Source organism: Drosophila gunungcola, chromosome 3R, assembly GCF_025200985.1.
Source record: "Drosophila gunungcola strain Sukarami chromosome 3R, Dgunungcola_SK_2, whole genome shotgun sequence".
Classification (NCBI taxonomy): Eukaryota; Metazoa; Arthropoda; class Insecta; order Diptera; family Drosophilidae; genus Drosophila; species Drosophila gunungcola.
In genome coordinates this window covers 5,723,215-5,740,843 of record NC_069139.1, presented here as the reverse complement: position 1 = coordinate 5,740,843, position 17,629 = coordinate 5,723,215, and the positions used below count along the sequence as shown (strand labels likewise).

At 39.9% G+C, this 17,629-nt stretch overlaps 3 protein-coding genes across 4 annotated transcripts; 1 reads left to right on the top strand and 2 right to left on the bottom strand.

Moving 5' to 3' along the window:
- The first annotated feature begins 572 nt into the window (after positions 1 to 572).
- On the top strand, positions 573 to 4,167 carry LOC128252790 (cyclin-dependent kinases regulatory subunit). 2 transcript variants are annotated; one of them, XM_052980836.1, is made up of 3 exons: positions 573 to 713; positions 3,536 to 3,612; positions 3,681 to 4,167. In XM_052980836.1, exons 2-3 carry the CDS (start codon positions 3,554 to 3,556, stop codon positions 3,910 to 3,912), a joined length of 291 nt encoding a protein of 96 aa, XP_052836796.1. In that variant the 5' UTR covers positions 573 to 713; positions 3,536 to 3,553; the 3' UTR covers positions 3,913 to 4,167. The 2 variants fall into 2 exon arrangements, with proteins under 2 accessions (XP_052836796.1, XP_052836795.1); XM_052980835.1 differs by having other exon boundaries at positions 661 to 941.
- LOC128252789 (uncharacterized) lies at positions 940 to 3,045 on the bottom strand. Its single transcript, XM_052980834.1, has 3 exons — positions 2,719 to 3,045; positions 2,039 to 2,468; positions 940 to 1,214 (listed from the first exon to the last, which is right to left on the bottom strand). The coding sequence occupies exons 2-3, from the start codon at positions 2,253 to 2,255 to the stop codon at positions 1,021 to 1,023; spliced, it is 411 nt and encodes a 136-aa protein (XP_052836794.1). The 5' UTR covers positions 2,256 to 2,468; positions 2,719 to 3,045; the 3' UTR covers positions 940 to 1,020.
- LOC128252784 (sterol O-acyltransferase 1) lies at positions 4,079 to 6,716 on the bottom strand. Its single transcript, XM_052980827.1, has 2 exons — positions 5,884 to 6,716; positions 4,079 to 5,227 (listed from the first exon to the last, which is right to left on the bottom strand). Exons 1-2 carry the CDS (start codon positions 6,551 to 6,553, stop codon positions 4,191 to 4,193), a joined length of 1,707 nt encoding a protein of 568 aa, XP_052836787.1. The 5' UTR covers positions 6,554 to 6,716; the 3' UTR covers positions 4,079 to 4,190.
- Between the last annotated feature and the right edge of the window lie 10,913 nt (positions 6,717 to 17,629).

The window sequence follows — 17,629 nt, the reverse complement described above, 5'->3', positions numbered from 1 at the left end:
TTTACTTAGTGAATTATGTCAGACTAATGCTTTTAAGTTTGACTTTGAAAAGAGCTTTGTGTGGTTCGGAATAAAAAGAGTTTGAATACAATTTTAAAATTGATTGGCAATTAGAACTAGATCGTATAATTTAAGCTGATAACAAAATCGCGATTATTATAAATTTAGCAACACAAACGTGTTTATTTTGATTAAATTCTTTTAGCACAATTCGTACCCCCTCATTCCTAATATATATTAAACCATCCCATGAATTATACAGGGTATGATGGCTAGCCAAGACCGAACCGAGAGAATGGTGACAACAAGCGGCCCTCTCATCTGACCATACTAGACAGCCTAACGTGTCCGCAGTGGCTCGTGTATATTACATTTGAATTAGAAGTGTACATTGCACTTAGGGGACAGCAGCGTTGTTGCACGAGCATGCAGTTCGCATATAATTTTAGACCATCAGAGCTGTATAAAAATACCAAAAACGAGCGGGTCCGAGGCGCAACTGCGCCAGCAGGGAGGCATCGCCACAAAGGCCGGACAAAAGAATGCAACCAAGAAATGAAAATTAAATGCAGCTTTGCTTTTGATAGAATCGGACGTGTCGCGTTTCGAGTTGCGATGTGATTTCCGTGGTCGCGGATGGTCTGTACGGATTATATAAGTCGATTAGGGTCCACTTACCTTGAGGAAAATCCTCCACGAGTGCCACCCAATGGGTATGTTTCGGTTCGGAATTTGCTCTAAAATCTGCGTGTTGAAAGTGGATTATTGTAGTGTAGTTTGTTGTGTGCTGGTGGCTTAGTCGGCATTAAAGTAGCTCAGTTGTGAGGCCTTTGCGAATCGCTTGATGTGAAAGTGCCAGAAGAAAGTATCTCGTCTCCGTCGTAGTCGCCGCTCGGCTGTGGATGCTCCTCTTCCTCCTTCATCTTCTTCTCCTCCTCCAGGTGGGAGTGTTAGTGCTGGCTTGGTCTTGATCTCGATCTTGGTCGTTGACGTGGCGGCGGCAACGTGGTATATCAACTGCTAGGTGTATGTCACGGGGCGACACATTGTACAAATGAATATGCTGGCGTAGACTAGTTCAGCACCTTGTAGGGTGATCATTAAGGCACTCAGAATAATTTCGAGTTTGAGAACAAAGGTTTGAAAACAACACAGGTAGATAACAATAGCAAGACTGGGCAGTGTTAATATTACGGATGCGGTTGCTTGCCAGCCTGCAATAAGAAAAAGTAAACTATGAATGTACAGGAATGGAATATTATTTTATATGCCTCAGTTGGAAGATGATTAACGTTTGCTTTGTTTATAATAAATTTTGCTCGTGGCTGTTCCTAAAATATATACAAATTTTAAATCGAAAGTTTAGGCCATAAAGTAGATCGGCAAGTTTTAATGGTTTCAGAGCAATAGAGATTTCGTTTGAGCCCGTTTGAAAATTTAATGTTGTTGAGTAGATTGATATACAAGTGAAGCTACAATATTTTCTTTCTAGGGTATCTGAACTCCTTTAAGTACTAAAAAATCAGATTTTAACAGAACCAGCAAAACCAAGTGATTAACAACTAAACTTGAAATATATTTTATTCCAAATAGATTAAATCGCAAAAGTAGTTTTTCTAAAAAAATTCTATAAAGGGCTTTTAGTACAGCAGGGAAAGTTATTATTATTAAAAATATACTCAAAAGGGCTATTTATAGCACCAATTGCTTTTTCAATAAGATTTTCAGTGAGAAGCTGGCTCATTTCGATGATTCGCTTTGAAAGATTTCCATTGAATATTGCTTAATGTGCCAGAAGGGCGCCATCCACTCCTGCCGCCCCCAAACGCTAAACACTCATACGGGGTGATGACCATAATTACGCATACGCCGTGTGGACTACATATACTTATATGTATGCCCAAACGTTTATGGGTTATGGTCTCAGCGGAAAGGGGATGGAGATGGGGACGGGTGACCGGGCAAACAAATAATTTCGCCATGTCATCATCACTGCCGGTGGGTTTATCCACCTCCTTTCGAAGTACTATACACTCACCACGATCGCTGAGACTGCTCTTGCGGCCGAAGACGATGCGCAAGGTCTCGATGATGCACAGGGAGAGCAGGATACTGGCCTCCCGGGACAACGCGTTCTCGCCGTAGTTGAGATTGATCGCCTTTAGAACGCCCACGCCCACCTCGAAGGCGGCGTACATGCCGAAGTAGAAGGAGTTCAGATACATGAGTATCTCATAGATGAGGCTGGCGTTCATGGTGGCCGCTACTCCAAAATCGAGTCCGTGTTGTCCTCCGTTGTTTCCGGTTCCTCAAGGCGGCAGGTGCGTCGCCCCCAACTGGTTGGATGTCACCTGGGCAGTTTGGAGCAGCTCCTCCAGCTTTTCCACAGGCAGCAGCAGCAGGTGTTTCGGCTTCCTTACGCCCGCATTGAAACTTTTGAGTGGTATGTGGGGTAGGTGTCTGTTGGACTGAAAAAGTTTTGCTAATTGCGGTCTGCTCACATGTACATATGCACAGTCAAACTTCCTTGAGTTGAACTTTTTTCTACAGTTATCTTTGACACCCGTGATAGAATGGTACTCATTTTGTTGATAATAGGGAGTAGGAATACGTTTGAAAGCCTGTGTAACTCAAAATCTTCAATAGAGGATCGTTTGTAGGGGGCAAATGTTGGTTCTACTTGTGGAAGCTTGACTGTATTTACTTTTCAGCCCTCACCTCTCTTCCAATACTTATTCTTCTCCTCCTTCGCCTCTGCTCTTCCTCTAGCTGCTCCCCCGTTACTTTTGTTGTTGTTCTGGATGGGGTCCCGTTGTCATGGGAGTAGGTGGATGTCATATATGCAATACACGCAGGCGACAACTCTATGCTAATATTAAGTACATGCGTTCACGTTTATTTATACGCGTGTGCGATGTTGTTGTCCGCTGGCCTGGCTGGTTGTTGTTGGTTTGTTAGCGAGAGACGAGTGGCACATAGAGGGGCTTATATAAAAACTCTGCCCATCGATGGAACCTCTCCCCGCGCTGCTCCACGCACAAGCAGTGTGGCCATTGCCGAGTAACGGTAGAATTCGCATTTCCAATTGGAGGAGAGCGAGTGCTGTACATTTCCAGGCCAGAGTGTTTCGGTCACACTGGTAATGTAGAACTGTCCAGCTGTTTTCTTTGGTTTTTCTCGAACATTAGAGAAATGAACCCTATGATTGACAGACATTTAAGCTTCTAACACCCTCCTCAATTTACTCTCTGGAAGACCAAGTCACTGAAAATGTTTAAACTTTATTTGGCCATCAATATATGGTAATACAAACTTAGAATATAAATTAAAAATGTAACATTTAATATAATATTATTTATCTGCCCGCTTTGTTTGAATTTCGTGCCAAAGGGTCTCAGTTTTGACAGTTGTTAGTTAAACCGATAACCGACCGTTTAATATCGAATACCCCTAACGATAATTTTGTGAATCAAATAAGTTTCATCTCCAGTTAATTAATTTCCCTATTTTGGTTAAATTATTTTATTTACCTTAGATTTACTGTCATTTCGCGATGCCGGCCGATCAAATCCAGTACTCGGAGAAGTATTTTGATGATAACTTTGAATACAGGTAGGTGGCACAGTCACTAAACACCCCGTCAAGTGTTTGTTTACCTCTGAACTTGATCACACTTGCAGGCATGTAATCCTGCCACCGGATTTGGCCAAACATGTGCCCAAGGCGCATCTGATGACGGAGACGGAGTGGCGCAATCTGGGCGTGCAGCAGAGTCCCGGCTGGGTGCACTACATGGTCCATGCGCCGGAGCCACATGTGATTCTATTCCGCCGCAAACGCATTCCGGCAGAGGACGCGCCACAGGTGGCTGCGGCAAATGCAGCGCAGGCCATCGCTAATCTGTGCGGTTAATCAGGGAACGGGGAATCCTCCCAAGAATCCCTCTTCCAAGGACCCAAACCCAACACTCACGCAGTATTTCATAAGTTAGCATCAGGCAGACACTGATGTAAAATTAATACCCTTTAAGAGCAGTTTAGCTGGCAAGTTCAAAGACAAGAAACGAGAACATGAAGACGACGTTTTTGTTAATTTCATTAAGTTTATTTACCTAAAATACAAATCGATGCGTACGCCCCCAGTGTACGCACTGTACAGACAGTTAAACAGTAGTGATTGATTTTAATTGACTAATTGTAGCAGCGCCACACCGCCGGCAACAGGTGATCCGTCCAGCTCCGGTAGCTCAGATTGCAGTTCTTCAGCGCATAGTGCTCCATGGCGTACAGCGAGATTAGTGAGGCATTTCCCAGGATGAGCGAAAACCACAGGAAGATGTTGCCAAGCACTTTGGGAGCACTTCGCATGATGAACACCAAGGCCACCCCGACTACGCCGAAAAAGAAGAACATCACCGGGAAGAACATTTGCAGGGCGAAGCCTAGAACCTGCTCATGCACCAGCGCGGATATCATGAACACCGACAGCGAGGCGGCCACCTTGGAGCCGCGGAACACATGACTGTACATATCCTTGTACACATACTCGTACAGCCAGTCGTGCACCACCACGTTCCAATTTCTGTAATACCCGTCGTAGGTGTGCGACGTCCACCAGTCCTTGTAGAACATTCGATCGCCGAAGCGCAGCAGCTCCGCCGTGAAGTTTAGCCACGAGTGGAGGATGAGGTAGAAGCCACACAGGAAGATCACAGCGCTGGGCAGCATCATGCCGAACAGCTTGAGGATCAGCTGCGAGGGTCCCATTGGCTCCAGGCCGTATTGCCCAAAGTGCTCGTGGATGTGTCGCTCGTGGATGAAGGCGTAGAGGAAGGCTATGGCCACCACCTCCAGGAGGCGGTTCAGGGCGAACTTCCAGCGGATGTGCGAGGTGCGCGGATAGCTGTCGCGGTAAATAAGCGTGGGGGCAAACAAGAAGTAAGTGTAGCAGCTCAGCGGTGGCACAAAAGGTCTGCCAGTGGCCTCCTCCTTCTCCTCCTCCTCTGCGTCTTCTTTCTTGAGCTTCCCTCTCAAAACCCGCTCTGCATTGTACCTCACAAAGGCGTGCATCTTCATCAGAAGTCTAGTGCTTTCCAGCAGCAAAACACAGCCACTCACGAAGGGCAGGTTGAACTTCAGGCAGAGGGATGTGGACACGAAGCAGAACACCAGCTGGGAGCTGATGTACAGGATGAGGCAGCTGTGCGACCAAAAGCTCTGGAGAGCACCTTAAAAGAAAGTAAAATTCATTAGGTACTTGGTTTACACTCAAATTGGAGGCTTTAGTTCATATCATTTCGCTTATTTCAATGTAAGTTAAGTTTTGCTTCATTTAACAAGAAGTATACATTTAATTGCAATTTAAATGCGATTTTTCTCTTATGGAAAGCTTTTGCATAGTAACTTTACTTTTAGGGTTTTTTTTTTTAAAATAGGGTATGCAACATTCCAGCAGTTAAGTCCAGGATTTGTCAAAAAAAAAAAAACGCAATTTATCTTAGTATAAGTCAGATGACTAACTATTAACTTGATTTTCCTTTGTTACAAACAAAGTCGTCAACATTTCCTGGCTAAGTGCAAAAACCAACACTCTTTAAAAATTGTCATAAAAAGTTTGTATGGTTTTTTTTTTAATAATTTGGCTTGATTAGTACAAGTTTAACGGGAGAGGTTAAGGTTTTAAGCCCCATACTACTGACCTATTTATAATTGGTATAAGACCTAAATTTCTCAATTACAATTTTATTTTAACTTTTTTAAAATAATTAAAAAATTTTATAATAAGCATTATCTATGAAGCTTTGAATTATAAAACTGTCTTTGCAATTCGATGCTCGATCGAACTACCTCTTTCATCTTGTTAGCCCCTTATCCAAAAACTTACTGTGCGGTTTCAGCTTGTGCCTGACCAGCGCCCATCCGCGGAAGGCGAAGTAGAGGGCCAGGACGAAGACGTGCTCCAGCAGCCACACGCCCATCACCCAGTGGAGGCGGAGCAATCCGCCCCGGACAGTGCCCAGACCCAGGTCGATCCGCCCCTCCACGAAGTAATCGTAGCAGATCACGTTCAGCAGAAACATGACCAGAATAATGTAGAAAATGTGGTAGATGGTGCGCATGTGCTCCACCTGCAGCAGAGCGGTGAGGTACGATTCCCGGGCGACGAAGACTTTTTCGGGCAGTTGTCGTCGTCGCTGTTTTTGGCCGGATTTTTCGGGTTGGAGCTGTGCCGCTGCCGGCCTTGGATTTGTGCCATTTCCATTTGCATGACCATTTGGCGAATCGCTGACGTCCGCGGGCGCCTCACTGGTCACGCGATTGTGCCAGGTGCTCTTCCGATCCGATCGCTCGAAATTGGGGAATTCGTGGGCGCGTAGCTCCCGTTGCCGGAGGTCCTGGAGGACATCCTCCACCATGCAGGATAGCCGCTGCTCGAAATCTCGCAGCATTGTGGACTGGAACTTCTGCAGTTTGTCGCGCACAAAGTTGAGTTCCGGCAACCTGGCATCCGGTGCCTCCTCCGCACTTCTTTTTTCCTGCTGTTCCGCGGCCATCGCTGAAGCCTTAAATTAGTCCTTTGTTCTGGGGCTTTAGTACTGGTCAACTGGTCAATTTTATAGACGCGTTACTCAACCGATCTGAGCGACTGCCCCCGTTGACGCCAGTTTGCACAATGCTCGCGTCGCTTGCGCTTCTGTGTTGTTTTCAAATCCGTGATGATAACGGCGCTTGGATGACTTAGCGATCAGGGGCGTCCAGTCAGGGGGATCTTAGGATTAAATACTTAAGATTTGGAAGCATTAGAAAAATACATAATATTTTGAATTTTTACTTTAAAAATACAACTGATTTTAAAAAAGTATTATTATTGTCAATTTTTGCTTAAAAAGTAAAACATGGTCTTCAATACATATTAAAAACAACTACAATCTAATTGGCACAAAAACAGATTGTTGTTTACTCAACATAACAAGATAATTTTTCAACTAAATAAATAATCTGCAAAATTCAAGATTTGAAATATACATTTTTAAAATGGTGTTTTTATACACATTTTATTTTTTTATTCCACAAACGACAAACAAATAAAAGAGCTTTTCATAAAAGGTATAAAGCTTATATTTAGGTAGAATATTTTTTTCTTAACCCATGTTTTAAATTTTTTATAACTATTCTTTTTTATAACTTAAAAAAAATGTTTACTGAAAAATTGTTAGGTTAGACTCTCTTCAATTTGTGTATGCTTTAAAATTGTTATTGTATATCCAAAGTACTCTTTCTCTAAGATGGATATATATATTTCGGTTAACTTAGGGCATTACATTGGGGTTTTTTTCGTTCACCCCTAATAATTTAGTTATTGTACGTCTCTGGCCTCGATTCTCTTAGTCACTCTCTTCGTTTGATTGAGCCCGCTCGAACGCTCGGAAAACGGGGACCTAATGTTAAGTGCGCTACAATTGTAATTGAAATACATTTGGTTTAATGCATATCTCGCACTTTGAGCAAGACGACTAGCTGTCAACGGCACCCTAATCAGTCTATTCTACGCCACAAGTGCGATAAGCCCTGTCCATTGGCCTCGTGGTGATGGTGGCCACTGGTGGCTTGTTGAGGAGGCGAGTGCACATGCACTCGATTTGTTTACATGATGCTGACCCGATTGCTAGGAGCCCGAGCCTGAGCCCGGTGCATGGCTTACAGTGGGGCAAGCACAGTGAAACCCTCTGGATTTAATTACAAAAATATAACTAAAATGCTTAGTTGCTTTGGAAACTTGTTTTAGTTGAATGAGATTTTATAATAGTTTTTCAACCTGTGTAAATAGAAAACTAAGTAAATTAAAAAAACTATTTCATAGAACAAAAATTACAAATTAAATGTTCGACTATTTAAAATGTCCTGCATATAATATGCATTTATTTTCAGAGTTATGGTTGGTTTTACTTTAAAACTAATTATATTTTATTAGAATATCAAACGAAGTCAATTTTTGTACTGCTAACTCAATAAAAAATAGTTAAATTAGTTGAACACCTTACAGTGACGATCCAATTTAAAGGGAGACCCATGCTTTTAACTACACATTGGTAACGTTAACTTTGTCCGCCGCTATCTCTATCAAAGTTCGTGCGTTTTATTGATGGGGGCTAATAAAACTATTAAGATTAGCACTTTTTGTAATCTCTTTGCGGCTAAGCGCACCTGCCATCGTGATGTACTTACAGAACTAATACGAGTTAACCGGTTGCCTAATTTATAAAGAGAAACTACTCGAGAAATTTTCCACGACCTACTTTTGACATATTCATATTAAGAAACACCTATATAATATTATTTCCAAATGCCTTAAAATACTGACATTGTTATATTAAGACACCCCTTATAAATATATTACCAAACGGCTTTAGATATTGAACCTTATGAATAGCCTAAAGTTTGTTAGGTTCAGCAGAATTAGATTTTAATCAAAAGCACAATCACCAAAATGGGTAGTGACTTTGTTAAAGGTTTATTTTTAATTTATGGTCCTTAGCCTTCTTATTTAATCCTTGTACTAAGAATATGATTGACCCTATAAAAGCCTTAGGAGTTGAAATTTGTCAATTTTGATTACCAACATCTTGACATGTACTATAGTATCCATTCAAAGAACGTTAAATCTCAAAATGCAATACGGAATAAAATGTACATTTAAATTTGTGTAATTGTTGACTGCTTGCGGTCAGTCAACGCATTGAATCATTGAAAATGGTTTCCGAACACATTCCAACAAATACTTAACTTTGTGTGTAAATTATGAAATTTTTAATTAACGAATTTTTTGAAAGCCAAAAAATTGCAGCATAAATAGTAGATAGTTTTTGCTGGGTCAAATATGGCCCAAATTGCGAAGTGCACAAGAAATACATGTGTTTGTGTGTGTGTTTGTGCAATTTTGGTGTATTTTTGGCATATTTAATTGCAAATATTTACGAGAGTGTAAGTTTATGCATAAATATGTATGTGCGTATACCGATGAGTGGAATAAAAACAAATACACGAACATAGTGTTTTGATAGCGAAAAATGAGCCGAAATTAAAGCTTTCGGCCATGAGTCCTGCGGTTCGCAGGATGCATGCGGTGCGTGTGGGTGTGCTGAAAATAATATTAATACTGTGCAGACGCAATAACCAAAAATATTTATTATTTATGCGAAATAAACAGCAGCGGCAAGAAAAACTCAACGCACATACCCATAAACCAAATATGAAATTAATGCAAAAATGACAACAGCAGCTAGAACCGAAGGCGGACCGAAAAAATAACAGCCAAAAATGGAGAGTGTAATATATATGAAAATAGAAATAATAAAAGCTGCGCCAGTACCAGGACTCGTAAAGCACAGGAACCAACAGCAAAAGCCAAAGCAAAAGCGGAGTCGAGGCGTATTCATAAACATGCCGCCTGAAGGCGGCCATTATGGAGCAACCAAAATGGGCGAGAGATCCTTTGGCCGGGATAGGAGACAAACGTACACATAAAAAGACATTTTTATTGCCCCCCGTTCCAAGGAGCAGAAAACCGTGGAGTCGAAGGCCAACACAAAAAAGAGGGAGAAGCAAAAAAGGCAACAAAAATAATATGCGACCGCATAAAAATCTATATAATTCATAAACCCGCACTCGGGGTAGTGCTGGCCAAGTGGCCTTTTTCCCTTAGAGATCTCAACTTCTTTTAGATGTCTTAGCCGAAGCAAAAACTAAAAATAAAATTTCCCATTTTGACAGATTGGAAAACTAGGAATAATATCAGGAAAATATAAGTATATTAAAACCTCTAGGGACTGAGTTTTGCAAAATTGTATTTTATGCGCAACATCCTTATGATTGTAATATGTACTTAAAATGAACGTGTGTTTGAATATTTTTAAGATAAATTTAGAAGTCTAGTGAGATTAGTTTTAACAGAAATATCTAAAGCCAATTTTTAAGCATAATAATAAGTAAGTATTATAAGTATAATTGAATAGATCGGCGACATCACCATTATTTTACCTAAGTTTTCTTAAACTAAAAAAATTTGATTTTTCAAAACTTTTAATGCAAGAATTGGTTTGAATGATATATGAGCAAATTGGAATAGATCGGTGTCATCACTGCCGTAAAGAGTTTGGGGAAAGTGGGGAAAGAAAGGAGAAAGCCGACCGGAGACCGGACACGGGAAGGCAAACACGTACGCCGCTCTGTGGCGGCCATATTGGGTCATAAAAAGCACTCACACACACACATACACACACACACACACAAGGAGAAAGCAACATAAAAGCCTGGCCACAAACCAAAAGCGGAACAACAACAGCAACAATAACGGGAGGAAAAAAAGTGACAGCAGCAGCAGAAAAAAATTTTATGATGCTGCCTGCGCAAAAGTTTTGTGAAGCAGAAACATATAAAAAATGTTGCATATTTTTGGGCATGTGGGAAATGAGGGGTGACGGTGCCCCAAAGTGGGCGGTGGAGTGTGGGTGATGGGATGGCCATGTGCCCGTGAATGTATGTGTGTGTGTGTGTTTGTTTTGTCATTTCCGTTATTTGTCGTTGCGATGTTGGTTTATAGGCGCACACTTTTGTGTGTCCCGAATTGAAAACAAAAACAAAAAAGCTCACACAAATTAGAAATGGCGCATTTTTGTAATTTGGTAAAAAGGCCCATAAAACGCAGTCAAAATGTGAGCGATGATGCCATTCGATTAGAGACCTAATGGAAGTTATATCCACAAAAGTCTACCCAAACATATAATTTTAAGCGCAACACTAAAATGCTTTGGGGTTTTAGTATAAAAGGTAGTTTTAGCTGGGGCCATGAATTATAATGAATTAGTTCCCAGCCAAGCAACAATACTTTTTGAAGCATTTTAAATATAATTATTATTAAAAATATTAGGTTTTCAGCCAATTACAGCTTTCAACGTACTCTAGAGTTTTGTTCAGCAATACGATGTTATTTGTTTGTATTTTCTTCTATGCTTAAAGTTAATTTTATATAAGCCTGAACAATTACGTACGTTTTTTCTGGCCCTTAACCTTAAAATTATTTTTTTTACAAATTTAAATATTTTTCTGTTAAAATGTATAATTAAGCAATAAAGTAAGCTAATCAGGTAATTAACTTTTATCCTTATATTTTTTGTTAATTTAAAATAATAAGTATACCGTTTAATTTGGTATTCTTACTAAATAATGAAAATATTTAAAAACACTTATTACCAAAATAGGCTTATATTTTACGCAAAAAGTAGATTTCTTTCTAATCAAGTATAAATATTGCTTTAACCAATGATCCAAAAATACTTTACTGCCCCCTTCGTAATGCACTAACCAATCCCCCAAATTCCTTGCAGCTTCGTTGCCCTCACGTCCAGACCAAGGGAATCCGACCATATTGAAGCGAGGCCAGAACTTAAACCCACGCCAGGATTCAACGCAGGACTCTGGCCATTTCCTGCCGATTTTTGGCCGGCCACGTTATTAGCGTCTAGCACATGGCTTCGTACCGTCCTGTATTTTTGGGGGCCCACCGGGGGGCGTGGTCGGTGGCACACGTTTGCAAAATAAACTAAAGCTGCTGCGCCTGCCGGCCCAATGGACTTTTGTTGACCGGTCCGCCTGCACACAGGACTCATAAAAATATGCTTGAAATTGGTTTGGCCGGAAAAAATAGGACGAAGAAGAAAAACCGGTGGAAATCGCTGGTAGTCGGAGGGCAGTGGAAAAAGAAAGAACGCTTAGCAATATTTAATGTCGCCAACGATGTCAACGGTACGAAATCAGGGGGACCGAGGAAACTGGGAATGAACATGGCGGCTCCGTTCGCTTTTGATTGTTTTGCAAACAAAGCGAAACAGTCTCTTAGATTCAGCCATCATCATATTATACTTAAAAAATTAATTTGATTGTCGTTTATAACATTTTAAAGATTGCCAACGTTTAAAAAATTAAATATGTTTAAACTTTAATTTAGATAAAGACAACAATCTTCAAGGTACATTTTTGCCAAAATGTATTTTCTTATAAAATTGTACTTGTATATATATATATATGTAAAAGCTATGTGTGTTATTATTTTTTTGTAAAGATTAGGCATTTCAAACTTGAAGTTCTTTGAATTTATAGCTATTGCTAAGAAAGTTAAGTAAATATGAAGTTTTTCTGATTTCAAAGTGTACTTTCAGCGTCTACCCACCCACACACACACTCAAATAAATACTTTCACCCACCCTTACATACAAAAACCCACCCACTCAATGCTTTTTGCGTTCTTCTTTTTTGCCCACTTAAACCAAACAAAGGGGAAGGAAAGAAAACAAAATAAAAACGAACGGAAAAAACGTTGGCAACTTTTTTCGAGGGTGGATTTTCATTTTGTATGGTTCATGATTTCGAACTCTATTTGCTCCCCCGATTTCGCCCATTCAGCCTCTCTCGCTCGCACTCGTGTGCTGATTTTTTTTACCATTATATTATTTGGAAATTTATGCGGGGGGTGGCAGCTTCAGTGACTCATTCCCATTCCGCTCATCGATTTTTTGTCGGCGAAGGTTGGGGGAATCACCGAGCGAACTAGCGATTTTTTATGTAGATTGGCCCATTATGTGGAATTAGTTTTTGTGTGGCCGCTGATAGAAATGGCGTTGCTCGTAGAATTTTATTGGCTGACGTTTTATAACCCGCAAAAGTATGCAATGAAATTTTTCTAGAAACATGGTTGGTTAAAATAACACCTCTCATAAATAACACAACATCTCTAACGAAAAAAGAGCTTATAAAACCATTGACATATTTATATTTTAATAAACACTGTTTTTTTTTACCTATAACATATATTCATAGTATAGAAAGGCAAATATATTGAACTTCTATTGATAAACTCGTTTATAAAATCCCATTCTTAAAAAACTAGTTCCTGATTGATTTATTATTTAAATGTTGCTTCCATAATTATGCACAAACTCTAGATTTCATTCGGATTTCAATTTATATACAATTATTTTGCTCATAAACAAACACTACTTTTGGGAACAAAACAAAGATTTAACTGGTGGATCTTGTTAAGAATATAGGTAAAAGTATACAAACTCAATGCAACTGTTTCAGTTCAATCCACTTAACACACTTAACTCGCTATCTATAATCACTTTCAAAATTTTCCATGTAAAGCAAAAAGTTGACTGACCAATTGGGCAAACAAATCATTTTTATCAGTGCGAACAAACAGAAACAGCCAAATTTCAGTATACACATATTTGCATTTTTTATTGTTAAACAAATCTTGTTTGACTTTTAGGTTATTTACAAGACTTCCATCGAACCTAATTTGTTTTGGTTTGAAATTCGTATGAAGTAAAAATTTCTGCTGATAAGCAAGGGGCAGTGAAACAAAGAAAATAAAACGGAGAAAATTACGTCGGGATAAGCCTTCGACTAGGGCTCATGATTACTTTAGACAAAAGTCAACTCAAGGTAATCTAATAAAAATTAAATAAACTTAAGTGCTAGTGCCAACTTAAGGTCAGTTCAAATTTAAGATACTCAATACGAGTAAACTAAAAGAAAGACATCAAATCGCTGTTGACAGCTAGGAAAAAACAAACCAGAATCTAACAATCCGAACAGCGACCTACAATGTCTTAGTTAAGAGGGAATACTTTTCATAAATAAATATTTATGTTGTAAGGAAATTAAATGTTAAAACAGTCAGAATTTTAATTTTTTACTTTCTTTGTTTATAAAAATAAATAACAAAAATCTTTGGAGCTAAAATATATGAAATATTTTATTTTAGAAATACTTAAGGGTACTTACCCCCCCATGTAATTATTCGTACGTCACTGTGAAAGTATTTGGCATGGAAGGGTGTTGGTGGGAGGATGCATAAATAGCCGAACCACGGCACTTGGGGTGGATAAATAGTTTCTATATGGCCCCGAACTGGGTGATAATTTAACAACAACAAAACCAAATTGCCAATGCGAAACTGTTTTTGTGTTTTACTTTTATTTTTGCTTGGCTGCTTTTTTTACACACATTCACACACACATTCGGGAACTCAGTGACATGTGAGGGGGTGGTAAACTCCCCCTTTTGGGTGGTTGGTTTTTCCTAGTGAATGTTACTGGCACAAAAAGCAAGAAATTCACATAAAAATATACGAGTCCTCATTATGATAATACGAAAATAAATGACAGTGGTGTTTACACTCTAACGGTAAGCCCAAAAGACGCTGGGGATACGACGGAATAGTATACTATATGTGTATGGGGATTATGTGAGGAATAGGGCCAAGTGTTAATGCAGCTCCTTTTTTGGGGATGCAAGCATATGAGCCGACCCATTTATTGGTTTAGTTTGAGAGTTATAATAATGCGAAAGTATACCTTAAATATAAGACTATTCCTTTATTTTGGTTATATTATATGTCATTTGTATTGATACTTTCCTTTTTTTAACCTGCAATATAAAAAAGCGCTAAAAGATTTCACTAGCTAATTTTTAAGTACTTTTAAAACCATTTAAATTGTTCGTACAAATCTTTTTTAGGGATTTATAGAATATTTTTTGTAAAAATTAACCTTTACTACAGGGTATTAATAAGGCAGAAAGTGTCCTTACTGCCAAATAAATCCGAGATCTGGCATTTCAACGCATTCATTAGAAAATAAAATATTCTGCTTTGTCTTTCGCATCCTCCGTGCTAGAGTTTTATGCCTTTTGTTCTTGGCACCCACACCTTGGCCAAGTGAGTCCTGGAATCGTCCTGATGGTCGCAATCCTAGAAAAAGAATTACTTATTCAGCGCTTGACATGGGCTTTTGCCCTGGGCTAAAAGCCTGCTGGCCGTGCTTTTGGCATGGCGTTGACTGTGCGACTAATAGGCTCGCATATTTATCGTAAGAAGTTCAATTTTTTATTCGCATTTGCGCCGTACGTTTTCCGGCTTAGTTGGCCGGGCCATTACCGACATTTTTCCCAAAACTGGTCTGGCCATTAGCTAATTCTTTGGCTCAACCAAAGAGCTTCGAGATGGGCTGGAAAATGAGCGTAGATTTTACCAGCTGCCGATGACGAAAAATACGTTACATTTTCCGTTGCGACGAGTGGGAAACTCAGGGGTCAACAATTAAATGCCATTTGCAATAAAAACAAACCTGGATGGCAATGAAAAATTATTTAAATCATTTCCGAGTGTCAAGACGGAAAAAGGTCACATCGGCGACCCGGTTCCGGGTGAGGGTCACCCAATGGTCAATTAAAATCGCCATAACCCGACAACCCCACCCCCTTCACCAAATCGAACCATTTTTCATAGCATGCAAAACAATGAGGCGCAAATTTTTTGGATCTGCAAAAATCTTTCGCTCGACTGTTACAGTTTTCAATGTCGAGCCATAAATTTGACCCTAGCCACCCCTATATTATGTATGTCAGAGCTCTCCTTGAGGCGTCGTCTTAGCCGTGACCCCGAATTGATGCAATTTCCCCGCACATCCACAGTATTCGCATTAATTTTAACCTCTGTGCCTGACGCTGACAAGGGGTCACAGGATACAGAATGGTGGCGCGCGTTCCCAATTTTATTTGTATATGTATTTTTATTTTATTTTTACTTCACTTTGTTTTATTCTGACCAATGGCCAAGGGCTATTGGCCAACCCCCGGTCCGCATCTGTAGCGCCGCAGGGGTCACGAAAGTGTGAAAATGTGGACTGATTAGACGGCACATCGTCCTGCGTTTAAGGATCTCTGGGGTGGGTGAGTTATATTCATCGAGTGGACGATGAAAAATGTTTGGCGCTTATTTCCCAATGCCGATTGCCTAAGCTCGGGATTTGGGTTCGGTGCGTTTCTGGGTCCTCTGGACAACAAACGGACAACAATGGACAATGGCCGGGCTCAAAAATCCTTTTTACATTTGTCCAATGTCCGAATGCATTTCGCTGGCGACTTAGTGGCCTTAATTTCCAGAGAATTACGAATGTAATCGCGCCAAATGTTCAGCCAGCAGGATCGTATATAATTTGTGGGATTTTCAAGAATTTTTATTCACGGCCGTTACTTATGGATGAACCATTAAAATGATTTCGCTTTCAATATTAAATCTTAACAATTTATTTGTAGTAAAAGGTCTGATTTGGCAAATATGCCACATGTTTTAATTCTTTTAATATTCTTTAGAAAATATTTTATTTGTTTTTTTAAAAAAAAATGTCAATACTTCACTTTATTTCTTCATTTAAATTTATGGAAATATTAAAATTTTTTTTTTTTATTTTTGCAAAAGCTTTTCAATGAGAAAGAAAAAAAATAAAGCTAAAAAGTTATTCTCGGTTTATAGTTCACTTTTTATGTTCATGAAAATATATTTCAGTTCCAAATATTAGAAGACGTTCCTTAAAAGTATAAACCCTTTCCTTCGTTTCACCATTTGAATTTGAATAAGCCCATAAACCCACTGTAAAGCAAAAATCGAACTTAACCCTTTCGCCTAATGACCAAAAAGATTCCGAGAAGATCGCGGCTCGTAAAAAGTGCTATGGAAATTTCAGTTAACCCGTTCTCGCCGTTCCAATTTCTCCGTCCGCAAAAGGGTTGAGGAAGTAGGGATTCGGCCGTGCAACTGGGCTCAAAGAACAAAGGGCACCATAAAAAAGACACAACCGAGGCGTCATAAAGAATACAAAGACGCAGACATTAGTTGAAAACAAAAAGAAGAGAAAACGCAGAGCACACAAATCGTGGGTCGGTACGAAGTTCGAGGGAAACTGACAAGGACACTCACAGGATGCGATTTTTTCTTAATGGTGAAAGGGTTGAGGTCGCACACAAAAAACGGCAGCGGTCTACCTGCTCGACATTGGCCATAAAAAACTAAATGTTTTATGATCCCCACCAAAAAAGGATCCTTTCCGCGGAAGTGAGTTTTTTGCGCCGCTTTTTTAAGTTTCGTCCAAAAGTCCTGGTACAATCGTAAGTAGAACGGTGCACTCTAATGACCATTAGACTGACAAATATTGTTTCGCTGTGTATCCTTAGAAGTTTCTCGCGATTTTCCAGCTATTTTCATTGTTAACCGAAGGTCTTACCTGACCAAAACAAACGGTCACCGAAGCGAAATGTTTAGAGCAACATGCAAAGCGATTCGCCTTCATAAAATCTCGTGGCGTGTCGACTGGAAATCCACCAGACGATTGTCTTCCATGTCCTGCCGTTGTCCTTCACGCTTTTGTATCGCCGCATAGCCAATTTTACGGCGTAACCATTAAGGCGGACAATGAAAATTAGAGCAACTATTCGGCCCAGTCCGGTCTTCTGCTCTAGTTTCCTTTTTTAATCCTTCGGTTTTTCGTGCTAAAAAAGGATTTACGGATGTTGGGCGAACGCCCGTCCTCAGCTATCCTGTTTACCATAACATTTCGGCGGAATTTTCCCGCATTCCCCTCGCTTTCGTCCCTTTTTTCGGTGGGCGGAACGTCGCGAGCACTTTTCACATCTGATTTATGCCAAATGCTAATTTTTGCGGCTTGCTAAGGGTCTCGACATGTCTGTGAAGTGTGCAAAACTCGCCAGCTAATGAAACAGAGACTTGCAAG

What these genes read in the sequence shown, in the direction of transcription:
- LOC128252790 (XM_052980835.1), top strand. Translation starts at nt 903, where the DNA reads ATGCTCCTCTTCCTCCTTCATCTTCTTCTCCTCCTCCAG. An exon ending in ATCTTCTTCTCCTCCTCCAG is followed by an intron (nt 942 to 3,535) that starts GTGGGAGTGTTA and finishes TATTTACCTTAG; the next exon opens with ATTTACTGTCATTTCGCGAT. An exon ending in GATGATAACTTTGAATACAG is followed by an intron (nt 3,613 to 3,680) that starts GTAGGTGGCACA and finishes TCACACTTGCAG; the next exon opens with GCATGTAATCCTGCCACCGG.
- LOC128252789 (XM_052980834.1), bottom strand. Translation starts at nt 2,255, where the DNA reads ATGAACGCCAGCCTCATCTATGAGATACTCATGTATCTGAACTCCTTC. An exon ending in GAGCAGTCTCAGCGATCGTG is followed by an intron (nt 1,215 to 2,038) that starts GTGAGTGTATAG and finishes TTCTTATTGCAG; the next exon opens with GCTGGCAAGCAACCGCATCC.
- LOC128252784 (XM_052980827.1), bottom strand. Translation starts at nt 6,553, where the DNA reads ATGGCCGCGGAACAGCAGGAAAAAAGAAGTGCGGAGGAGGCACCGGAT. An exon ending in GCACAAGCTGAAACCGCACA is followed by an intron (nt 5,228 to 5,883) that starts GTAAGTTTTTGG and finishes CTTTCTTTTAAG; the next exon opens with GTGCTCTCCAGAGCTTTTGG.